This window comes from Pelophylax lessonae, assembly GCF_965119305.1.
Source record: "Pelophylax lessonae genome assembly, chromosome: 2".
Taxonomy (NCBI): Eukaryota; Metazoa; Chordata; class Amphibia; order Anura; family Ranidae; genus Pelophylax; species Pelophylax lessonae.
The window spans coordinates 631459130-631484533 of record NC_138769.1 but is presented as its reverse complement, the minus strand read 5'-3'; the positions used below and the strand labels follow the sequence as shown (position 1 = coordinate 631484533).

The following is a 25404-nucleotide window of genomic DNA, read 5'->3' as shown; positions in this document are numbered from 1 at the left end:
AAATCCTAAATACAAACAATGTAAATCCAACATGATATCAGCCTGTTGCAGTCCACTGTACAGCACAGATCAGACTGGGAGAGGAAGAAGTAGCACAAAGGGGGCAGCCGGCTATACTGCAGTTCAATGAGCATCCTGATAGAAAAGAAAAAAAAAGCAGAGAGAGAGAGAGAGAGGAGCTTAGCAGTGTGCTGCTTCTCTATCCATTGTCCAGTCACAGAAATGGAAATGGAAATGGACAAGACTTCAAAGGGTCATTTAACTGCAGCAGAGGAAAATCAGGTCTCCTGCCCTACCAGATAGAGCTCTGCAATGTGGCAAAGCTGTGTAAGGGTAGAAACACTTATGTGTGACCCTTGTATTTAGCTGTTTGCCTGGAGTACAGCTATAAGTTCCAGTAATGGCAGATTGGAGGTTCAGAAAAAAATATATTCATTAGGCTTAGGGGCATTTAATGTACAAGTTACCTCCTTGCCCTGCAATATGCTTGCCTATGAGTGTTTCCCATAATAATCAAGACTGACAGTGATAATGGTCATAAATAAGAAAAAACGGGCCCTAGGATGAATCATTGATTGAAATAAGGACTATATATGACGCTGTTACTAACAGCTCCCAAGATTCATCTTTTATTCTGCATGGAAAAGAAGCAAGGGATAGGTTTGGTTATCATTAGCAAAACCTTCAGCAAGATGCTGCAAAAAGCCTGTAGAAAAATACAAGACAATAAGGCTAAGTTTACAGTTTTGGTCAAAAGCAGTAAAAACAGGAGGTTGAGTCATGTTTTTACTGCCCCTCAGTTGTCCCCCCCCCCCTTAAGCTGCAAAGGCAGCCAGAGAGGGTTGCATACGTGTAGCGGCTGCTATGCTTTGCTTTGCACTGTGGCAAGAGTTATACCCCCTGCCATGTTCAGTGGGCAGTTTAAGCAAATGAAAGGTTCTGCGCTGCAACCAGCCTGCAGCACAGTGGTGTGGGCTTTTGTGGGTCAAATGAGGTGGTAAGGAAGCAACATAACCATTCACTTCCCACCACCTGACAAATGTCATCTGAAAAGCAATTTATTGAGGATCTCTCTTCAGAGGGCACTAATAATGTAGGTGAGCTCTAACATTCTGCGTTAATACAGCCAGTCAGAATCCTTCTCCTACCATAGAGTAGATTAAACAATAGAAAGGAGTAGATCTCGATCTGCTGTAAAGCAATAGTCGGTGCTGTCCATTCAGTCCTTGTCCCTCTCGAGGTTTTTATACAAGCTACTTTTCTAGTTTTCTAGACTTCCACTGCTATTTTTGGAATTCTCATTGTTAAGTTTGTGTGTAGGCGGCTATGTGGCTTTTTTTATTTCTTACTGACAAAGATTCCTGTGAACTTTCTCATACTCTTGTTACGGACAACATATTTTTTTACAATAGTTTGGGAAAGTTTCCAACAATCTGGAATGTGCTGTGTTACAATGTTTGTGCAGCTTTTGGGATTTTTCAGTAAGGCAGTGCACAAAGCACTGATGATGCACAAAGTGCAATAACTCTCGGCAACCAATCAGAAGTCCAAGAATCAGGGAACTGAAATCTGATTGGTTGATATAATTAAAGAGGAACTAAAGTCCAATTTAAAAATTTTACGAACAGGCAAGCTATTATAGCATGTCTCTTCCGAAATAAAATAAACCTACTTGCCTGCTTACAGTCCTCTCCACAATGTACACCGACTCACTAAGCTGCTCATTTGCAGTTCAGATTACATTTCTGGCAGAGCGCCAGGATCACTAACTCCCATGTAAAGATGTGCACAACTGAAAAATTTGTTTTGTTTCAAATTCATTTGTTATGTAAATTCATTAATTTAGAATGAATACATTTTTTTAATTATCTTCATATATTCAGATTTGTTTTATATATTTGTTGTTCTGAATCGATTCGTATTTCGGAAGATAATTCGGAACATTAGTTATATTCGTTTTAACGTGTTAATTCGTTATTTCGGGAGATAATGTATGCACTCTGAGTCATCCCTGCTAGTCCAACCCACAAAGATAAATCGAATGACCTGATTGGACAATATCAATTAGAGCCGTATGCATTCAAAAGTAATAAAATTAATTTTGAATTCACTCGTTATTCTATGATTCTGAGATTTTGATGGATCCACCTCCATCCAACCCAAACACAATAAGCAGGAATCATTTATTTCACATTAAACAAATGGTCTCTCAAGTTCAACCCCAATACCAAAGGAATCCATTTAGATCATTCGTTATATCATTGTTTTTTGGATGCTTTAACCACTTGCCTACTGGGCACTTTTACCCTCTTCCTCCCCAGGCCACTTTTCACCTTTTAGTGCTGTCACACTTTGGATGACAATTGTGCGGTCATGAAACACTGCAACCATATGAAATTTGTATCATTTTTTTCCACATAATTAGAGCTTTCTTTTGGTGGTATTTAATCAACTCTGGGGTTTTTATTTTTTTCTAATTAAACAAAAAAAGACAGAAAATCTTGAAAAAGAAAGTTTTTCATAGTTTGTTATAACATTTTGCAAACAGGTCATTTTTCTGCTTCACTGATGTGCGCTGATGAGGCAGCACTGATGGACATTGATGGGCACTGATTAGGCGGCACTCATGGGCATGATAGGCTGCACTTATGGCCACTCATCAAGTGGCACTGGAGGGCACAAATGAGGAGCCACTGTTGAGGCTGCACTGTTAGGTGGCACTGATGGGCACTGATATGCAGAACTGATGGGCACTGATAGGTGGCACTGATGGGCACTAATAGAAGGCACTGATGGGCACTGATAGGCGGTACTGAAGGGCACTGATAGGAAGAACTGATGGGCACTGATAGGCAGCACTTATAGGTGACACTGATGAGGAAGCACTGATGGGCACTGACTGGCAGCACTGGTGGGTGCTAATTGGCAGCGTTGGTGGGCACTGATAGGCAGCACTGGTGGGCACTGATAGGTGGCACTGATGGGCACTGATAGGTGGCACTGATAGGCAGTACTGAAGGGCACTTATAGGAAGTACTGATGGGCATTGATTGGCAGCATTGATAGGTGACACTGATGAGGATGCAGTGATGGGCACTGACTGGCAGCACTGGTGGGCATTGAGTGGCAGCATTGGTGGGCACTGATAGGCAGCACTGGTGGGCACTGTTGGGACTGTACTGATTAACAGGACTCTGATAATCAGTGCCCTAATTATTAGTGTAGATGTCCCTTTCATACAAGCCGGTTATCAGCTCTCCTTTCCTTGCGCTGTCAATGTGAGAACAGAAATGCTGATAACTGGCTTGTGTTTACATCGCAATCTGCTGTGATTGGACACATGGTAGCTGATCACGTGGTAAAAGGCCGCTGTGATTGGCCCTTTACCCTGATCTGTGATTAGCTGTGTCCTATAGACACAGCAATCACCGAGCAAGCCGCCTACACACTGCAGCGGGCACACAGCAGGCGTGATCACGGGAGGACGTCGTATAACACCCTCCCAGAACTGGCAGTCATTTGGCTATAGGGAGGTTGGCAAGTGGTTAAACATTAATAAAAGGTCCAAACTATCACATCATGTCATCCAAATGAAACAACTGAATACTAATGAACTTGCTGTTTTTTTCGGTGTTATTTATTATGGATTTGTTGAAATTCATTACTGTGCATTCACACTAGTTCCTGCCCTCAAGGAGCTTACATTCTAAGGCAGGCCATAGACAGTGCAAATTTCCCATGGTTGAAGGAAAGAAATTGGCACGATTCCCCCCATCAACACAGACAGTGCTGACAGAGGAATCCCTTCTGCTGAACAATTGTCTTCTCCGGGGGGCGGGGGGGCCTGGGTGGGTGGGGGAAGCATCCTGCGCCAGGAGAAGACAGTGATTAGAACTAGCGGCTATATCAGCAGCTGGCGATAATCACAAGTGAATCCAGGAGGCTGGTTGTACCCAAGTTCATTGATTGATTGATCGATCAACTTGGTACATTTAGCCTGCCCACACATGGTTCGATTCTTGACTAATTCGAACCTTCTATGGCCTCCTAATGTCTCAATCTCACATACTAGGGCCAATTTAGACAGGAGTCAATTAACCTTCCAGAAGCACAGGGAGAACATGCAAATTACACAGTGTCCTGCTCAGAATTGAACACATGACTCCAGTGCTGCAAGCTGAGCTGCCTCACTAGCTTTTAAATTATGCTTCAGTCAAACCTGGATATAAAAATGTTCCATGTATTCTGGCTTAGGCCTCATACACACTGCAGCTCAAAAAAGCTGCTTCTGCAGGCATTTGATTTTTTTTTTTCTCTGTCTCCCCTCCCCTCCCTCCATGTTAGCTTATGTGTCTATGCACACTATAGGCAGTACAGAAGTTTACAGGCAGAAAAAAGAATTAATCATTTGCACCTTCAGGTGAGGAGCTTTTGAGCATAAAAACTCCCAAAAGTGCCTTAACATACACACATTAACCACTTCAGCCCCAGAAGGTTTACCACCCTTCATGACCAGGCCAGTTTTGCAATACGGCATGGTGACACTGTACCCAAATAAGATTGATGACCTTTTTTTTTCCACAAATAGAGCTTTCTTTTTGTGGTATTTCAATCACCTCTGCGTTTTTTATTTCTTGCGCTATAAACAAAAAAAAAAACTGACAATTTTGAAAAAAAAAAAAATATTTTTTACTTTCTGCTATAGAACATATCCAATAAAAAAATGTAAAAAAAAAAAACAAATTTATTCATCAATTTAGGCCACTATGTATTCTGCTACATATTTTTGGTAAAAAAAAATCCCAATAACCGTATATTGATTGGTTTATGCAAAAGTTATAGCGCCTACAAACTATGGGATATTTTCATGGGATTTTTATTTAGTTATTTTTTTGCTAGTAATGGCGGCAATCAGCGATTTTTAGCGGGACTGCCACATTGCAGCGGACAAATCTAACGCTAAGTGACACTTTTTGGGGACCAGTGACACTGATACAGTGATCAGTGCTAAAAAAAATGCACTTTCACTGTACTAATGACACTGGCAGGGAAGGGGTTAACATCAAGGATGATCAAAGAGTTAAGTGTGCTCCTAGGGAGTGCTTTATAACTGTGTGGGGGACGGCCTAACTGGAGGAAGACAGAGATCCGCATTCCTGCTTAGCAGGAACACAAGATCTCCATCTTCCTCTCTGACAGAAGTATATAAACAAGGCAGACTGCCATTCTGTCTCTTCTGTGAACGATTGGCGGGTTCCGCGGACACCGCTTCTGCCGGACCCGCTGACTGGCTCCCGCTGTGTCCAATCACAGAGGGAGGGGGGTCACCGGTGGCACGCGTGGGCGCCTCAGACCCTGTGCACGAAATCACGTACAGCTGCAGTATATCTGCGTGGGGCAGTCTTCAAGTGGTTAATGCGCATGAACGATAATCATGTTAACGTGTGTTCCCGTGTTAATGTTTCTAATGGCCAGAATTCTGGACAATAGAATATATTAGTGCCAGGCGCATGAACGCATGCAAAACCCCAACTTTTTATCGCGTTTTTGATGCTGTAAACTCCTGTAGGAGAAAAAATGTCTTTAACCTTACAGTGTGTATGAGGCTTAAAGCCAAACACTCAACTCATTTGTTCTCTTTTGGTCGGTTATATACAGTATACCATTTAAAGCAGTTGTAGAGGCATAATCTTTTTTTCTTAAAATAATAAACATGTCATACTTACCTGCTCTTTGCAATGGTATTACCTCCTCTTCTGGGGTCCCCCCGCCTTTCAACACTTATCAATTGCCCTTAACCATTGGGCTAGAAGGGGTGCATTAAACCAAATAGGTGTACCTAGCATTTGACAGGCACTACACTGGGTGACTCAGCCTTGGAGGCAGCATTCTGAATGCATTTTTTTTTTGTATGTATAGAGGTATCTCCTCTTTGGATGGGATTTTTAAGGCAATTATATATATGTATATATATATAAATGTATCTTTTTATTATTCACAAAAATAGAAAAATTGTTAACTATTTATACTGTACATCATATTGTATATGCCAAGAAAAACGACCTATAATGATATATCACGAATCATGTATCCAACGCGTTTCAAATTAAACATCAATAAATTCTTCCTCAGGGATATTATATCCATTTCAGCAACATAGATCAAGTTCATTTTAGAAACAAGTATGTCAAGAAATACATCCAGAGATACAAAATATATGTGTATAAAAATCACTTTCCATTGAAAACAAATATACACACAATGTGCTGACCTTTATTTCAATGCTCTCCAGGCTTTCAAAGGAGTGTTATCTCCCCGAAGCCACAATCACACCATGTAGGGCCGCTGGATATTTGTCCAAATTCCAATTCTATTTTAACCACTTGCGGACCACCTGCCGCAGATTTAGTGCTGCAGGCTGGCTCAGCTGCGCGAAACGACATATGGGTACATTGGTCGCGGGAGTGGTGCTGGGGGGCGGGCACGTGCCGCCACAGGCGCGCTCCCACTCCCATTATGCAGCGGGGATGCTGATCCATGGGACCGGTGGCCGCGATTCCTGCCGGCCACCCGAGCTGAGAGAGAAGGATGGTCAGCTGTTGTAAGCACAGCTGACCATTCTTCTCTCTGAAATGATCACAGAGAGCCTGTGATTCTTCTACATATATAGGATCCCAGGTCTCTATGATCATTTCACAAGTCCCTCCCCCCACAATTAGAAAACACTCCCCTAGGCTCACAATTAACCCTTTGATCACCCCTAGGGTAACCCCTTCCCCAGTGTCATTATTACAGTAACAGTGCATATTTTTAGCACAGATTACTGTAGTAATGTCATTCGTCCCCCCAAAAGTGTCAAAAAAGTCAGTTAGGGGTCCGATCTGTCCACCGCAAAGTTGCAGTCCCGCTAAAAATCGCAGGTCGCCATCATTACTAGTAAAAATAAATAAATAAAGAAATAAAAATGACATAAATCTTTCCCCTAATTTGTAGACTCAATATCTTTTGCCCAAACCAATCAAAATATGCTTATTTACCAAAAATATGTAGCAGAATACAAATTGGCCTAAAAGAATTAAAAATTTTGAATTTTAAATTTTTTGGGGGTGGAAATTATATAGCAGAATATTTTTTTTTTTTCAGAATTGTCTTTCTTTTTTTGTTTATAGCGCAAAAAAATAAAAATTGTGCAGGTGATCAAATACCACCAAAAGAAAGCTCCATTTGTGGGGGAAAAAATACACCAATTTTATTTCGGTACAGTGTCGCACGATCGTGCAATTTTCCATTAAAGTAACGCAGTGCCGAATTGCAAAAAATGGCCTGGTCACTAAGGGGGTAGATCCTTCCGGTCCAGAACTGGTTAAAGCATTTTGAATGCATTATCCCAGGTATTTCAGTGGCCATATAGGTGCAGGATGAAAAAAGCCAGGAATAGAAGACACTGGATACCATGCTGTACTACAATTCACTCACTGAGTGTACTTGTTGCCTGAATTTGTTACATAAGAATAAATAAAAGTCATGTTTTTCGGGAGGCATTTCTGAACATGGAGGTGGTCCTGAGATTTTTCTTCAGTACAAGATTCTTTTTTTGTAAAGCAGAAAGGATCCGATGTGCCAGCACCGTGTGACTGCTGGTGTGTTGTGGGTGTTCGGTGGCACGTGTTTCTAGCTCAGCACACTCCAGTGTTCCAGATGTTCTGAGCACATTGCATTCATGTGAGCATTGTTCCATGCCGCTCAGCAAATCCACTCATGTTGTTTTCATTTAGTGAGTATTAGGCTTTGTGGGTGCTTTGATCTTGACAAGGCTACATAACAGGTGAACAAAGTTCCCTGCTAATCTCTCTTCTAATGAACAATTATGTGCATTTGTATTGTGCTGCATCACTACACGCTGTATGAGTCATCTGAACGGACCCACTGGACTATTCTACTGCACTTGTTTATAAAACTGAAAATTTGGATTATTGGTCATGGCAACCAATTAGATATTTGTGAGAAAAAGAGAGTAACCGATCGGATTTGAGTGGAACCGGTCATATGTCAAGAAAGAGCACTGTAGGGCAAACTAAGACAAAAGGGGAATTGTTTTATGTTTTTAATTCAGATTGTCATTGTGAAGTAATTTAGCAGCGGAAAATAGGCACATGTGGTGCCTCTTTTTTTTATTTCTGACAAGAGACATGTACATTTAAGGCACTGTTCTGCACCCAGACACCATAGATACATAAGGGTTGATTTACTAAAGGCAAATAGACTGCGCACTTTGCAAAGTGCAGTTGAACTCTGCAAGTGCTGTTGCTTCTGAGCTTAAAGTGGAGCTCCACCCAAAAGGGGAAGTTCCGCTTTAAGGACTCTTCCCCTGCTCCTCTTACACAATTGGCACTTTTGAAGAGCGGGCAGGTACTGTATTTTGACAGGTACCTGCTACCCACTTCCATTCTGAGCTCCTTGAAAACTGAAGTTCTTCTCCCTCCCTCCCTATTCCCCTGTAGTCCTCTGGGACAGTGACAGGTCCCAGAAGACTGCCTCCACCATCCACGATGTGAAGCGAGACTCGTGCATGCACAGTGGGCACCCGGCTGGGAAACCACAAGCTGTTACAGCCAGGTGTCCATAGTGAAGATTTTGGTGCCGCCGGGGGAGGACAGAGAGTGAAGACGGCTGGGCTGAGTGCACCGCTTGATCATGGAACAGGTGAATGGCTGTTTTTTTAAAAATTCAACAGCTACAGTTTTTGTAGCTGCTGACTTTTATTTTTTTCAGAGGTGACTGGAACTCCTCTTTAATAAATGAGCAGAAGCTGTGTGGACTTCTATAATCCAATCATGTGCAAGCAAAATGCTGTTTTTTGAAAAAAATAAATACATTTGCACATGATTGGGTATTCTTTGCTAATGAAGATTTACCTCATTTACTAAGCCCTGGGGCAACTGCAAAAGTGCAGAGTCTATTCAAATATAGTAAATCCACCCCATATTGAGCATAGCCAAAAGTAAACGTATCACATTGTAACCTCTTCACTGGCTGAACTAACAGAAACATGTTGCTTCGAAAATTAAACAGCTACATGACAGACACATTTTTTTGTTGGAGAAAGATGTTCATTATAGCAGAACTCCACCCAAAAAGGAAGGTGCCGCTATAAGTGCGCCCCCTCCCCGCCTCCACTCTTCTATTTGACATGTTATTTTTTTTAGGGGGAAAAGGTACCCCACTTTGACAGGTACCCACTCCCACTACAGCTGGGATAGCAGAGACGATCCAAGCAGGAGTTCTCCTCCCCTCCCTCCCCACAGTCTTCTGGGACCTATCACAGGTCCCAGAAGACTGCGGGACAGTTCACAAAGTACAGCGTGGCTCGTGCATGCGCATTGGACAGCCAGCTGTGAAGCCTAAAGCTGCATAGCTGGCTTCCCACAGTTAGGATGCTGGCATCAGGAACCCAAAGACTAGAACTGAAGAACTAACCCAGGTGAGGATGGCACTGGATCCCTGGACAGGTAAGTGTTAGGATTTGTAGCTGCTGAATTTTAATTGCTTTTTTTGCCCAGACTAAGCCTCCTCTTTAAGCTTCTGTTTTCTAAATTGCAGAAGACTAAGGCTTCATGCACACTGGGCATTTTGCTAACTCTATTAGACTCTTTTCCTCCTGGCATCAGAGTTTTGGCAACAAAAAACACTTGAAGCGTGTAAACTCATGTAACCCATTTCGGTGCATATAGGCATGTCAAACACCTGGGCCTTAATTCATTTCATTGGGCAGAAAAATAATTTTTTCTGGTTATTGAAATAAATTAACGCTCAAGCACTAACCGCGCCTAGCGCTTAGGTGCTTGACATACGTCAAGGGCATCAAGCGTTTATTTCTGCCAAAACCCTGCTACTCCTGGACACACTGGCTGTGGGTTTTGGTTTATCCCTCTGAACACCTCTGCCTCTAAACTCCTCTAAATGCCTATGGGTGCATGGGCACGCTAACATGCAGGGGCATTTAGAGACAGTAAAAAAAAAACACAAAACGCCCCTTGGAGCAGCAGAAAAAAATGTCCAGTTTGCATGAGGCCTAAAAATAAGCTTCACTGAGTATAATAAATCTACAATACCATTATGAAAAAGTGAGGATAATCCCAAAATATCTTTGTTTTTTTAAAGCGGAACCAAACTCCCAAAAATACTCACCTCCACCTTCCAGTAATGTGGCAGTGACATCCCTCGAAAGTCGCTGTCATCTTCTCTCTAGTTATTTACGGATGCTGGGTTTTTGGCCTCTTGATTGGCTGGAGGTGGAATGACTTCATCCTGCACATGCACATGTGTCGATCGTTCTTGCATAGCCAGATTGTGTTAGGAAAGCACGCTAAGCTGCGCGTGTGCTCCTCAGTTTGCATTCATAAGAGGATTTCGAGCAGACAGGAAAGTGTTTGTTATTGCAGAAGAGACTTTCCGTTTCTTTTCTGCAATATAGAATTTTCTGATCACAGTTTTTAATACTTACGTTTATTTCTACTTTAAAGGGTTAGCTCATCTTTACTAAAAAACTGCCTATGTAGGACTAAGACTGAATAATTCTCTTGCTCTATGTATAGGTTGTTTACATACCTCCTTAAATCTAGGCAAAAACTCAAGGAGATGGTGTCCCCCCCATCCTGCCTTGTTGCTAGGATGTTGCTAAGAAGCTCACAGAAGTTGCTGCTTGCCTCCACCATCACTGAAGCCAGCTTTCTCTCTAATCAAACCCCTGCGCATATGCACTCTCTCTCCCCCGCATAAGAGCTTGGAGCTTCTTAGCAATGTCCTGGCAAGGTGGGGGAGGGGGGAACACCACCTCTGGGAGTTTTTCTTCCCTTTTTTTCCCTTCAAAAGCTCCTGGGTTGCTTTTGCAGTTTGTTTTGGATTATTATCCATCTGTACTGTGAAGCGCCGCCCAATCAACTTTGCTGCATTCGGCTGAATCTAGGCTGACAGTATATCTCTAAACATTGCAGAATTCATCCGGCTGCTTCTGTCTTCTGTCACATCATCAATAAACACCAATCACCCAGTGCCACTGGAAGCCATGCATGCTAATGCCATCACACTGCCTCTACCATTTTTTACAGATGAGGTTGTGTGCTTTGGATCATGAGCTATTCCAAGCCTACTCCACGCTTTTTTTTCCCGTCATTCTGGTACAGAATAATCTTAGTTTCATCCGTCCAAAGAATGCTTTTCCAGAACTAGTCTGGATTTTTTAGATGCTTTTCGGCTAATTCTAATCTGGCTTCTCTATTTATGAGACTTATGAATGGTTTGCACCTTGTGGTGAACCCTGTATTTGCTCTCATGAAGTCTCTCTTATTTGTAAACTTTGAAAATGATATGCTCACCTCCTGGAGAGTGTCCTTCACTTGTCTGAATGTTGTGAATGGGTTTTTGTTTACCATATAGAGGATTCTGTGATCAACCACCACTGTTGTCTTCCGTGAACATCTAGGCCTTTTTATGTTGCTGAGCTCACCAGTGCATTCTTCTTTCCTTAGAATGTACCAAATTGTTGATTTGGCCACTCCTAATGTTGCTGCTATCTCTTAGATGGATTTGTTTCATTTTTTGAAGCCTTACAATGGCTTGTTTCACTTGCATGGACCTCTCCTTTGAACGGATGATGTAGATTCACAGCAATAGATTCCAAATGCAAATACCACACTAATGGGCCATACGCACTATAAAATTTTCTGAAGACTTTTTCCTTTAGACTTACCAAAACCATATAATATGAGGTCAAACCTAAACACTTTCAATTTGTATGCCATCAGGCAGGCCCATGCACTACATAGAAAAGATAAATCTGAAGGAAATCTAACCACAAAAGTTGGATAGTGTGTATCCAGCTTTAGAATCAACTCCAGACCCTTTGCCTGCTTAATTGATGAAGAAATAACGAAGGAGTAGCCCAAACCTGGCCATAAAACAGCTTTTGATTTAATTGTCCAATTACTCTCAGTCCCTTGAAAAAAGGGGATAGCTATTCCTAAGAGCTGTAATTCCTAAACCTTTCCTGGGGAAGGATTAGAACCCGTTTCTTTTTTTACTGCCAGTGCCAGTGCTCTGGTAGAGAGATTTTCACCAAATGTTCACCATATGTCCCGCTGACATTTTACTAGACAGGAAGTGAGAAAAAATCTGCAACAGGAACACAGACAGAAATAAAAAATGTAATGGGTTTTAAGGCCAGTTTACACCTAAAGGAGGAACAGGAAAACGACGTTCCGTGCGCTTAAAACTTTCTGCAGTTGGGTTCTGCAGCGAGTGTCAGTATTAAGTTAAAGGCACCCCAACCACAGGTTGCAAACACCGTGTGTTTGCCCGTACCTGATTGCATGATACAGTTTATTTATTTAACTTTAATATAGTCTTAGGATCGTGAGAAGGTTATAAAATGCATTGAAGTTTTTATGTAGTATTTGTGTTATAGGTTAAAACAATACAGTTTGCGTACCTGATATAAGCAAATTTGAAAAAAAAAAAATAAAGAAAAAATGCCTGCCATTTTCACCTGCCTCCTCCATTCATAGACACTGTACTATAGATCCTAGCATAAAAAGAGCTCTATGACTGGAGGGCAGGCAGATAAATAAAAGGTCTGCCATCTCCATTCATAGAGTGCTTTTCATTGATGGAAGTTTTGGTTTAGCTTCTTGACAAGTGTTGATGTCAGGGCTTCAGATTTCATCTGCGATAAAAGCCACCAAGGACAAGAGACCGTTTTCATTAAAGGTAAGTAAAGTGCTTTGTGCTTTTTTATTTTTATTTTAACCACACTTGGGCTTTAAAGCTATAACCTTAGTTTGTAAAGTAATTAAAAATTGATCAAATTTTTAATGCAGCCACGCATAGTAGTCCACCCAACCTTTTAGTCACCTGTCCTCTGTCCAGAGATATATCACTCACTATATCACAGAGCCACGTGTTAAACTTCCAGGTTTGATGCTTAAATGCTCTTGTCAAAAACTTCCATTGCCAGAAACACACATGCTCTTGTCAAAATTTCAGTTGGGCCCATGCATGCTCTTATCAAAATCTTCTTTTACTGGGCCCGCGCATGCTCTTGTCAAAATATTTCCTTGCTGGTGCTACGCATGCTCTTGTCAAAATCTTGCTTTGCTGGGCCCATGAATGTCCTTGTCAAAATCTTCCATTGCCAGGGCCACATGAGCTCTTGTCAAAATCTTCCTTTGCCAGGCCAACGTGTACTCTTGTCATATTCTTTCTTTGCTGGGCCCACGAGTGTTCTTGTCAATATATAATGACTGCTCCAACAGTGAAGTTACTTCCCAAGAGATTAATGCCTGAAAACATTTGCAGAATTCAATGTTGCCTCTCTATATATTAACCAATAAAGCCAGGGACTGTCCTACTAAATTTGATAAAAATGGTGGTGGTGGTGGTAGGGGGGTCAGGGAGGGGGTAATTTTTACTTGCTCCTGTGAAAGTCGAGTTCCTGTCCCACCTTCTTAATTGTACTGATATGACCTCTATGACTAGCTGTTTGTCTGTCTTCATGGTTCTGATACCCAAAAGACACTCACAAAGAAATGGGAAATTCTTTATTGACAACTTTTAAGGCATATACAGTTTCAGTAATTGCACATTTTTAATTGGTAATGTTCACTGTTTGTCTTGAAAGTGGATCTTTACTAAAAGGTGCCTTATCCACTAAATATTGCCTAAAGATGCCTCATCTATTTTCTCTCTTCTGCCTCTATCAAATTTGCAATTTGTTTTTTTTAAAAGGCGTGGGTACTTTTTTTGTGACAGGATGATCAGAGCAGTGGGGGAACTGATCCCTCTGTGACTCCCCCTGATCCAGCTAAAAACCAATAGGAGGGTGAGGAAGAGAAGCTGGCTGTGCTGCAGGGGAAGCCACAGGGGACCAGTTTCACTGATAAGTCAGTAAAGCCTACCCTCCTGCTCATCAGGTGCCTGAGCCCCCCTTTTAAACTGATAGGGCCTGGACCTAATACAGAATGGCTGGCTGTACTGCCTTATCAGCAGCCCTGCAAGCACCCAAATCCTCAATTCTTGCCTAGGCTGTAAAGGATAGGAGGGTTTAGTTCCACTTTAATAATCTTCAATATAAAATAAAATACTTCCTGAGCAAAATATCGGGGATGTAATTGCTTACCCCTTTCTGAAGTCACCTGGCTGTTATGTTCACCCTTAAATACAATATGAGCCACTCAAGTCTTTAGTGTAATCATATGAATTATTCTCTGATCCTCTAGGACACAGCTCTGGTTCCAAGATTGCAACAGTGTTAAATGTAAAAGCAAAGGAGTTGATTGTACAAGCAGGGCAGCCAATCCACCTTTCATGCAGGTAAGACATTTTGTGCATGGTTGCATTTGCATGTTTTCTTGAAAATAAGCTTAAGTGCTTGAAAGCTGTCCATAGACAAGGTCTGTCTGTTATTGCCTGTTGAAAGCAAGAAAAGGAATGTAATCATCTAATAACTATGGTTTCTGGATTTCAGTATGGGTATAGTTGGTTCAATTCAAATGTGACATTAAAGAGGCTGCTGAGCAAAGTTTAACATGAAGATACTACTTCAAATGACTCTATAACTTTAACAACAAAAACAAGTTGTTGACAGCTATAAAGTATGGGCATCTACAGGTACCTACACATACCCTGAGCAAAGTGCCCCACTCTGCTCAAATGTCAAGCCACTCTGATACTTAGTGCTGAAACTTGCCTATCCCCTCCCACCTTCTACACATTCCAAATAGCCAGTGTGGCAGCCCATCATAGTTATGGACCAATGAGAATGTATGGGGGAAGAGGGAATGGCCCTGACAGTAATAGGGAATGCAGAACCTTTGCCCTTTCACAATGTCTGTATTGGGGCGTATGGGGGAACTCTCACGTGCTGCGGATTTCTGTACCTCTTAGTGTCTCCACTATATGTTGAATTGAAACAATCATTTTGAAACCCAAAGCCTGGCTAAATGTATGTATTACTGTTTGAAATATCTTACTAATTTCCTGTCCCAGTGACCACACAGAAAGGAAAATCTCTTCAATGGCTAAAGAAACAGTAACAAAACCTATCAATATTTGTAACCATTTCCCTATTCTTTGCACAGCAAAAATGTTTTGGCTAGAGCTTAAGGGGAATCTCTGACCATAACAGGATTATAAAGCACAGAACCAATAGGCCTCACGTATATTGTAGATTGTGATACAATATGTATGTATAGATAGTAAGAAAACTGATCAGATGCCCCCATATAAGGACAAATGTAATATATTTACAATTTTGCAGCCGCTGGCTGAAAATCACAGACAGATCTGCATTAAAAAGGTTTTTTAATTATCTCAATAAAGATTATTGCTATTTAAAGAAACTCTGTAATCGTATTAAAATACATAAAATAAGCTACCTGAAAAGAAAGGACTTAATAGTTACCTGTTTCACCTCCCGTGCCATCTTTACTCACTTTAAGAGCTATAATTTGGCTTAGGGATCTTCAGCATCAGCATCTGACAGTTCCAAGCATGTCAGTTGCCTGTTCCCCGGCTGTGCACTGTGGTTTCTTGTGACGTCCACTATGTTAACACTGTGTGCTAGCAGATGGAACCACAAAATGCAAAGGGAGACCAGACATCCTAAATATCTGAACCCAAATTATTGACAGATTAACAGGATCATATCTGAATTGTGGTCTGTAAAGGATAAAAAAAAAAAAACACTACCACTAAAGACAAAATAAAAATGGTTCTCTGTTAATGTTTGATGCCTAAAGAGCCTAAGCTATGTTGCTAATTTTAGTAGGTTGCATATCCATTCTGCCATCTGTTAAAAAAAAATGACTATGTACAAAGTAATCCCTATAAACCAATAGGTATCAAATTTGTCTGGTCATTGAAAAGTATATACTTATTAGTTGCTTTAGATTGCCTAGAGTTACTGAATACATCTTTTTATTCTCCTTTTTTGCTTGTTCAAAAACTTTGCTTGTCCTGCTTCTATTGCTCTTAGTTTACCATTGGATAATAAATGTAAAGTTCAGAGAGACCCCAGTGACATCATTATCTTTTGTCTGCTTTTCACAGTGGTGACCAAATGCTTTCCTGGAAATTCCCAGCAGCCTCAAGAAAAGAAAGTAACAGGTTCCATATGATTGGGAACGTGTGTCATGGAGGCGTTAATGCCCTGTGCCAAATGAATTTAACTGTGCACAAAGCACAGATCAGTGACACTGGATTCTATAGATGCCAATACAAGCATCTCACCTTATCCAAGAAAACCTCTGCCATCTACATATACGTTACAGGTAAAGCTGAATTTACTATGTTATGTGATGTAAATGCAAATGCCAGATGTTATCAATAGCAGTAAATAATTTCAGGAGAACACTTAATGTCAAACTCAAGCCAAAACTTATTTAATTTGTTTTAGATAGATATGGGAATAGTAAATACGTATATGCTCATTTGCTAGGTAATCGTTTTTGCATCTGAAAGAACTGATACTTAGCGTCTGATGTCACATCCGCCTCAACGCACAAGAACTTACTCAGGAGATAGCAAATATGAAGAAGCCCTTTTGACAAAACGCGTTAAGGCAGATGTGAGGTCAGACATTAGGGGCATCAAGAAGTATCAGGTCTTTCAGATGCAGGAACAATTAAAGGGCACGTGCAAGTGTTTTAATGTGAGTAAGCTATTGGCAATTAATAAAAGCTTTATTTCCTGACAAAATTGAGCTATGGAGGCTGTTTGTTTCTAAATGAATGTGATGAGCAGAGGAGCAAGTTAAAAAACTGAGCCAAGTAGGTGAAACAGAATAAGGGAGTGGCGTTGGATGAGTCCCAATTTTAATTTTCAGGCGATTTATGATCTGTTTAGAAATAAGAAGCCATATACAGTATATCTGCTAATCCTTTTTGCTGTTCAAGCACTGAGCATGGGGATAGAATTCATTAGAAAGAATAAATGTTTGATTCACAGTGGCTTAAAGACTTTTACCTATTATTCACAGTGACTTATGGGTTATATGTTATATGGAAGATTTTATGTTATGGGTTAATATACACACTGTTTGAGGTGTGGGAGTTGGTTTCACGTATAAGACTGATGTATTTATGAGTGTTAACTATATTTCAACATTGCATGTTATTACAAATTATGTAAGTATTTATTTTTGTGGGAAGATATAACACTAGTATCTTTATTAAGATTTTGCGTATTATCTATGGAGATAGGAACATTTTTACAGCTGCTCAGGCATAGGGGTAAAGATTATTGTGAGCTTGGGTCAATGTGTATTGGTCACCTTACTTCAGGACCTCATCTCATTTCAGTAAAGCGAGACCTTTGCTAAAAAAAAATAGTCCTTACAGGGGACTCCAAGGCACGTTCCCTTCAATCCTTAGCTATTGTTTCCTTGTTTGCCTACTGGTGGCTCGATTACAGTCCTTGGCTGAACTTTTGTCCTCCCTGTTTCATCCTCTGGAACTCCAAACTTCCTGAGGGCCAGACATCCCCACCGATAGTGTCTTTGGATCAGGAAGCTGCGAGCTGGGGAGGATAAGTGTGTCAAATGATATCCCAATGGCTTATGTCTTGTAATTCCATGCCCAAAATGTGATGGGCTGGAGGTAAAAGTGGATGAAAATACTTTCCTGGAAAAAAAACATTGGCTTTTGACAATTTGGCTGTTTTAGTGGAAGGATGCAGATTCTCCTTCACTTTGTGCTGGACGGCGCCAATGGTTCCTGCATTAATGATGTAGCCCAAGGTCTTTTGGCTGTGTTTGTGTGGAAAGGAAATTATAAACTTGTTAATTACACGAAATGTTGTTTAGCGTGATATATGCTTTCTTCATGACACAGATAACCTTGGAACTACTTTGATCATCTCTATTACAATAAAATATACCTGTTATATTTTTTGTGATCACGCTTAGATTTTTTCTTGACTAAAGTCATTGTTTAATTTAGGTAACGATAACCAATAGCTAATGTCAGTGTATTCATTGGAGAGCTGGGGCAAAGCTCATACAATTACAGATTAGGGGCAGAAGGAATAGTATTTTTGTTCAGGTACTTTCCTGTGGAGAGAACCATTAAACTGAATGTATTGTGTGTTTAGCAGCTTTATTTAGTCAAAAGTATTTACAGAGATCAGCATGATGTAAATAATTTTATCAATGTGTTATTGTTGTTTTATTATCATGTTTCCTTGTATAATTTGTATTACATGAAAATAGGAAACAGCCACGTTTTCTGGTTACATACATATTTGTCTTCTACTTTGCAGCTGGTTCTTCAAACAATGCATCCCAATGCATCCCTATAATTTGGCCAACCCATTGAAAATAATGCACTCCCTGTGTGCCTAATATAATTTCTTAACAGCAGTGAGATAAACCGATCACCAATCATTTGTTCATCTACCCCACATCTAGTGCTAAATCTATACACCTTTAATCTAAGCACAAAAAACACATTTATGGAAGAAAAAGCTTGTAAAATGAATAACCATATCATAAATCCAGACTGCAGGCAAACCACTATATAAACAGATAGATGACCTATATGAAAGCAGTTTTACCTACCTAAGGTTCTGTATTTCGGACCATCCAGTCCTGAACAACAAAACAGGTTAGGTTAGGTTAGGTTGATGACCTGATTTTTGTTCTACTGCTGTTAAATTTGTTCTAATCCTCTGAAATAAAAAATTAATAAAACAAATCATTCTATAGTGTGTACTTCTGTCTGCTGTCTCCTCCCTCTGCTATCTGCATGAGTCACTTCTGACAGTCTCTGCTGGCACCAGACAATCCCAAGAGATGGCCCCATCCCCCTCTAGCACACAGCAGACGACTGACAGTTTCAGTGATGCATGTTTTTCTATGCGAATGTTTAGAGAAGGTGTATCTATTCCCTTCCACTCAGGTTTCAGATCACACTCGGCTTCCTGTTCTCTGCTGTGTGAAATCAGGTCCCTTCTCCCTGTCATCTGGAGCTATAAAATTATGTGTAACATGTGTGGTTTAGGAGGCTATAGAGAAGAGAGGGCTGCAGATAAACAGGTACTACTTTTGTAGGAAGATTTGTTTCATCTTTGCATATCACCTGAGGTCAGTCACTTCACTGGTTATATGTATGAGTTTACTGCTACTTTAAGCAGAAAACTAGGTCACCTCTTCACCCCCAGAGTGTGATTGGTCAGTGAAGGAGCAGCAGAATAACAATGAGTCATTCTTCTGCTCTATCCTCCTGTCAGCATGTTCTTTGTGAGCACATGTGCATGTAGCACATCCGGCTCCCAGTGCTTTACCCCATCCAGGCCACCAAGTAGAGTGCTACTGTATAGAGAATTATAAGAGACTGATCTTAAGGCATACATAGGTATTTACAGTAGTCCCATTTCTTAAATACATTACATAAACTATACTTCCCTGTAAAGCCCCATTAAACATTATGTTTAAATCAGCTAAATGCATTCCAAGCCCATAAAAAAGGTGTGAAATATCATACAATTATTTTTCTTTCTAAAGCAGCCACAGCCTGGCAGGACAAGCCTGGTCCATACAAGCAGCTGTAGAAAAGGGCTTTTGCTCTCTTTGTGAAAGTAGTGTCCTCTTTGCAGGTGTCTAACATACTACATGCCGAGTAAGACCTATAGATTTGAAATCAGCTGCATTGATTGAAGAAATGTGGTTCTAATTCAGCAGGAAGCATGTTAGACTTCTGCAAAGAGACCACTGCTTTCACACAGGGAGCATGGGTCCCACTCTGCAGAATGCTAGCAGGGGACAGGCTTTATACTCAGGCTGTGGCAACTTTCTAAGGAAAACAAGCTGTAAAACTTTGCATACATTTTCTTTTGATGCATATGGAATTTATTAAACTTATTTAAACTGAAAGTTCAATTAGACTTCAAAGAATTTACCCAAAAAGATGTAAACATTGAGAAAAGCATAGAGTTAAGTGTTTAAGATCCATAAAAGAACTGACTACAGCGAATGGTGACATGATGTCTGCGGGGCAGCTTGTTGAGCACCTTGTAGTGTTATCTGTGATAGAATACAGGAAATTGCTGTACAGCACTAGCAAAGTTTGGAATTGTTATGTTAATCCCTTGACATGAATGAATATGTCCCTTGGGGAGTGGCAGTAATCAGCTCTACAAATGATTAAAAGTAGAGAACTAATGACCTCTTCACACATCCACCAGTCCTGGAAAACAACAGCCCTGTTTCCCTGTTACATTATGCAAGTCCTTCAACTTCCCAAAAATAGGATGAATTAGAGTATTATGAAAAGGTTGCCATGGTCGAGTTTCATAATACATATTTCCTTTCATTTCTGAGCTGGATTTTCCTTTAAAGAATAAATTCAGGGCCAGGAAATTAAGCCATTAACTGTGAACCTGTCAGGTCTGTGATACTTATAAAGTGACCCATTACTCTTCAATCACTGGAATAGCAGGCTGTCGAATACTCAAGCACCTATCTTGACTTTTTGAACTACCATATTTGTTAGCTGAAAGTGGGTTATACATGGACCACCTACAGGTCTAATTCAAGGTTTAGCAAATTGGTAGCAATTGTTATGACATTCCAACATGTTGGAATATTTTTTTATGACTTATACCTTAATATTCCACCTTTCTATAAAAATAAAGGGAGAAAGGGCCCTAGAGCATGTGCTCACCATCTGTCCATTGACACTACTGGATGGACAATTGAGGCAGGCTCTGAAGTGCATCAATTATTAAAATACCTATTTATATTTGTGTGGTGTTTTAATGTGCGTTCTATCACTTGTTAGCATATGTTGCATTAAGGCAGCTGATTGAACTCATTGGGTTTCTGATACCCCAAAACGTCCATAAAATTGAACATCAAAAATTTTGCCGCAACGTACTATGGTGCATTCTCATCTGTTTCAATGCATGTGCTTTGTCTTAGTGTGTTGAGTATTCAAAATCAATGTCACTGCAATGCAATCAACATGCCTTGTCATAATGTGTGTGTTCCTGCAATACATATATGTAAATCAGGCCTAAGTTATTAAAAAGAAAAAAAATGCCCAGTCCGCATTATAATAAAAAGATAGATCTCAGGTTCTTCTGTGCTCCAGCTGTGCAGCATCCTGTTAGCTATGGTAACAGAGGTGAAGCTGGCATTCTGTAAAGCAGGGTACACAAAGGCCGAATGTCGGGAGACACCGGTCGGTTCAAAAAAAGACGGCCGACGATCGGCCCTTATGTATGTCGGACTGTCCGACAGAAGCTAGCTGTTTGGCCATGGAAAACCAGCATCCGACCGATTCCTGATCAGCCCTCTCAGCCAATGGCAGAGAGTGCTGATCGGAGTGTTCTGGTGGGGGGCATTCCCCCTGTCAGAACACAACAGCTTAGTGGGGGAGATCGCTGAGCCAACCTTGCATGGTTAGTACAGCCGATGCGACCGGAGCTGTCAGGTTGAACAATTAAAAAAGACGAATAGTGTGTACCCGACTTAAGAAATGAGGGTATGTAGAATACTTGTTCCAGGTCACTGACTCAAAGTACTAAAGTCAGTGGGTCAGCATAATGGCCACTCAACTAGCCTTTTCAGAAGCAGGTCCGCAATGACAACCTACACATTTTTCTCATGGCAGACTTACAGTAAAGATATTGTAATTAGCTTTAGCAATGCTTTCATTAGAAATATGTTCTTAAAGAAACAGATTGGATTTTGTAATTGATAAAAACAAAAAAATCAAACTTGTCACAAAAATAGAATAGCTTATGTTGGAGTTTCCTCTTTCTTATTACAGGACAATTTCCCTTCTTTGTTCTAGGAATAAGATATGCTGATATCCTCCACCAATCAGCTCTTATTTTGTGTGGGTGTGTGTGCCTCACGCTCTTGTATTCTCCAATCAGAGAGTAGTTACATTCTTTCATTCTCTTAGGACATGCAGAGGAATGAACTCGTTGACTTTAGCATGTTACTGTATCATTTCAACAGTGGGTGAAGTCATCCCAACTCAAGGCCAGTTCCTCAATTTCCCACCTCTTTTCTTGTTGCAATGCACATCCTCAATTGACATATTCTTACTAAACTATTTTTGTACAACAAAACAGAGTTATTATATTGTTTGATTTAGATTTTTAGATATTTAAAAAAAACAATAATACAAGTTGTAACAATAGGCCGGAGGTGAATCTATGTATGAGTGCTTGTTGGCATCCTAAGAATTAAGCTGTCCCTCAATTTTTTTTTAATTATTTTTACTGAGTGTTGTCTTTTTTAATGTTTGTATGTTTTTTTTTTATATTCTGAATATTTTCCTATTTTTTTTTTTTTTTTTTGCAGAACCAAGCAGTGCTTTTGTAGATATGCAAATTCAACCATTACAAATAATTACCATAAACGATGGAGAGAAGTTTGTTATCCCTTGTCGAGTTACATCCCCCAACATCACAGTCACATTAAAACAGGTACTAGAATGAATACATACTTCTGAAATCTTTTACTTGTTATCATGGTCTTTAGAAATAGAAATAGTGCACTGTTCACTGTTCAAGGTGCTGAAATTTAATTTTTTGGTTCCCTCAGATGCAAGAGGTCTGATTTACTAAAGTGTGAAGTGAGCTGAAGTGAAATAAAGTGAGCCTTTGTCCGCTTCCAACATCTAATTAGGTGCAGGCAAATTAAAAAATAAATCAGGCTTCTTTTTCCCCTGATTGAATGTTTGACAGGAACGGCTCTTCACACTTCAGTAGCTTAGGTATGGGGACTCTATTGTTTATTCCCTGTATAGGGGGAAACTCGGTGAAAAAAAAACTGATTTTACATTTGTTAAAGATAAGTTATATTTTTTCAAAAATAAATTACTCAAATGTCCCCCAAAATATTAAGAAAAAGAGCCTTAGGATTCGTATACTTATGTATTAGTGGATAAGAATTTTTTGTTATTTTTTTCTGCAAGTCAAACTGACATCTTGAGTGCATAATATTTTAGTATATATTTATTTAACCTAAAAAAAGTGTGTGTGGAAAATGTAAGTATATATATATATATATATATATATGTTTGTATTTTACCTGACCCTTTGAATAAAAAAAAGGAATTAAAATATAAGTGTGCACACCCGTAAACTAATACTTTGTTGTAGCACATTTTGATTTTATTACAGCACTCAGTCTTTTTGGGTGTGAGTCTATCAGCATGGCACATCTTGACTTGGCAAGATTTGCCCACTCTTCTTTGCAAAAACACTCCAAATCTATCAGACTGCAAGGGCATCTCCTGTGCACAGCCCTCTTCAGATCACCCCACAGATTTTGAATCGGATTCAGGTCTGGGCCGTCTGAGCCATCCCAAAATGTTAATCTTCTTCTGTTGAAGCCATTGCTTTGTTGATTTGGATGTATGATTTGGGTTGTTATCATGCTGAAAGATGAATTTCCTCTTCATGTTAAGCTTTCTAGCAGAAGCCTGAAGGCTTTGTGCCAATATTGCGCTTCAATAGTAAACCGACAATATTAATGTATAAAACAATCAAATCTTGTAGGTGCAAAAATAGTGCACAAAATTGGAGGACTGCAGAATCATGTGTAAACAAAATACAGTTCATCAATTAAAGTCTATAATCAAACATGTGCAAATAATATGTTTAGTGGTGAGTCCACATTTAAAGTGTGACTGTGTTCAAATTCCATCGTGGTGAATGGCCTCTTACCATGTGTTAGACAAAACAGAGCCTCCAAATAAACTTGACAATGTAATAATCAAATAACGCCCAGTGATAAAGATGGACTCTTACCAGAGATGATGGAGGTAAAAACTTCAAGCAAAGTAGGTAGATGATCCCGTGTTAGCAGGACTGAAGAGGTGGAGCACTCTCCTTGAGGATCCTCCAGATCACATCCACCCACAGCATCCAGAAAAAAACACTTGGTGCGGCTCAAGATGAAATGGCCCAAAGATGCATTCCCAAAAGAAAGAAAGGGATTAATAGTGCATTATCCTTTAAAACCAAATTTAATAAAGGCAAATACACTTACAGCAATCCAAGTTAAAAAGATGCAACAAGCTGAAGAGCGTCACGGCCGCCTGCAGAATGGTAACGTGACAAAATGACAGCGCGACCAGCTCCTTCTGACGCATTTCCACACAAGGGGTCAGCTACTGGGACTGGAGCATGGAGCTGTGTCTAACACATGGTAAGAGGCCATTCACTACATTGGAATTTGAACACAGTCACCATTTAAATGTGGACTCACCACTGAACATATTACTTGCACATGTTTGATTATGGACTTTAATTGATGAACTGTATTTTGTTTACACATGATTCTGAAGTCCTCCAATTTTGTGCACTATTTTTGCTTCTACAAGATTGTTTTATACATTAATATTGTTGGTTTACTATTGAAGCGCATTATTATCCACTTTCACTTCATTTATATTTCTCTAGTGCTGCTTCTACTTACTGATTTGCGCACTTTTTTTTTACTTTTGTGCCAATATTCACTGGTAATTGGAATTGTTCTTAATTCCCTTTACCTTGACTAAGGCCACCATTTCAGCTAAAGAAAATCAGTCCCAAAGCAAGATGCTGCTACCACCATGTTTTACTGTGGGTATGGTGTTCTTTTGGGGATGTGCAGTGCTAGTTTTTGCGCCAAACATGTCTTTTGGAATTAGGGCCAAAAAGTTCAACCTTGGTTTCATCAGACCATAACACATTTTTCCACATGCTTTTGGGAGACTTAAGATGTGTTTTTGCAAAATTTAGCTGGGCCTGAATGTTTTTCTTCTTAAGAAAAGGCTTCCATGTAGCCACTCTACCTCATAGCCCAGACATATGAAGAATACGGGAGATTGTTGTCACATGTACCATACAGCCAGTACTTGCCAGATATTACTGCAGCTCTTTTAATGTTACTGTAGGCCTCTTGGCAGCCTCCCTGACCAGTTTTCCTCTCGTCCTTTTCATCAACTTTAAAGGGACGTCCAGTTCTTGGTAATGTCACTGTTGTGCCATATTTTCTCCACTTGATGGTGACTGTCTTCACTGTGTTTCATGGTATATTTAATGCCTTAGAAAATCTTTTGTACCCTTCTCCTGACTGATACCTTTTAACAATGAAATCCCTCTGATGAGATTTCAACCATACTTGGTCTTTTTCATGGTGATATCATGTTCCAAAAATGCCATAGAAACAGAAGGTGAATGTTCTTCACACAAATGATACAGAATGCTTCATTTTGAATTTTTATTTTAATAATATCATTAGGACTAAGTATTGGTGAAACACATTAGTGTATATATATTTGGAATCTTAAAAAAAAATGTGAGTAACAAAAAGGGGTTTCTATCTTTTGTGCTGATTATCATTATTAG

The 25404-nt window shown here is 40.0% G+C and overlaps 1 protein-coding gene across 1 annotated transcript in view; it reads left to right on the top strand.

The window, feature by feature from the left end:
- The window catches only part of FLT1 (fms related receptor tyrosine kinase 1), an 87013-nt gene that overhangs the window by 24832 nt on the left and 36777 nt on the right, over positions 1–25404 (top strand). Inside the window, exons 2-4 of the mRNA XM_082247824.1 lie at positions 14274–14367; positions 16105–16325; positions 22367–22491. Coding sequence (XP_082103950.1) covers positions 14274–14367; positions 16105–16325; positions 22367–22491 — 440 coding nt within the window. The remainder of the gene's footprint in view (positions 1–14273; positions 14368–16104; positions 16326–22366; positions 22492–25404) is intronic.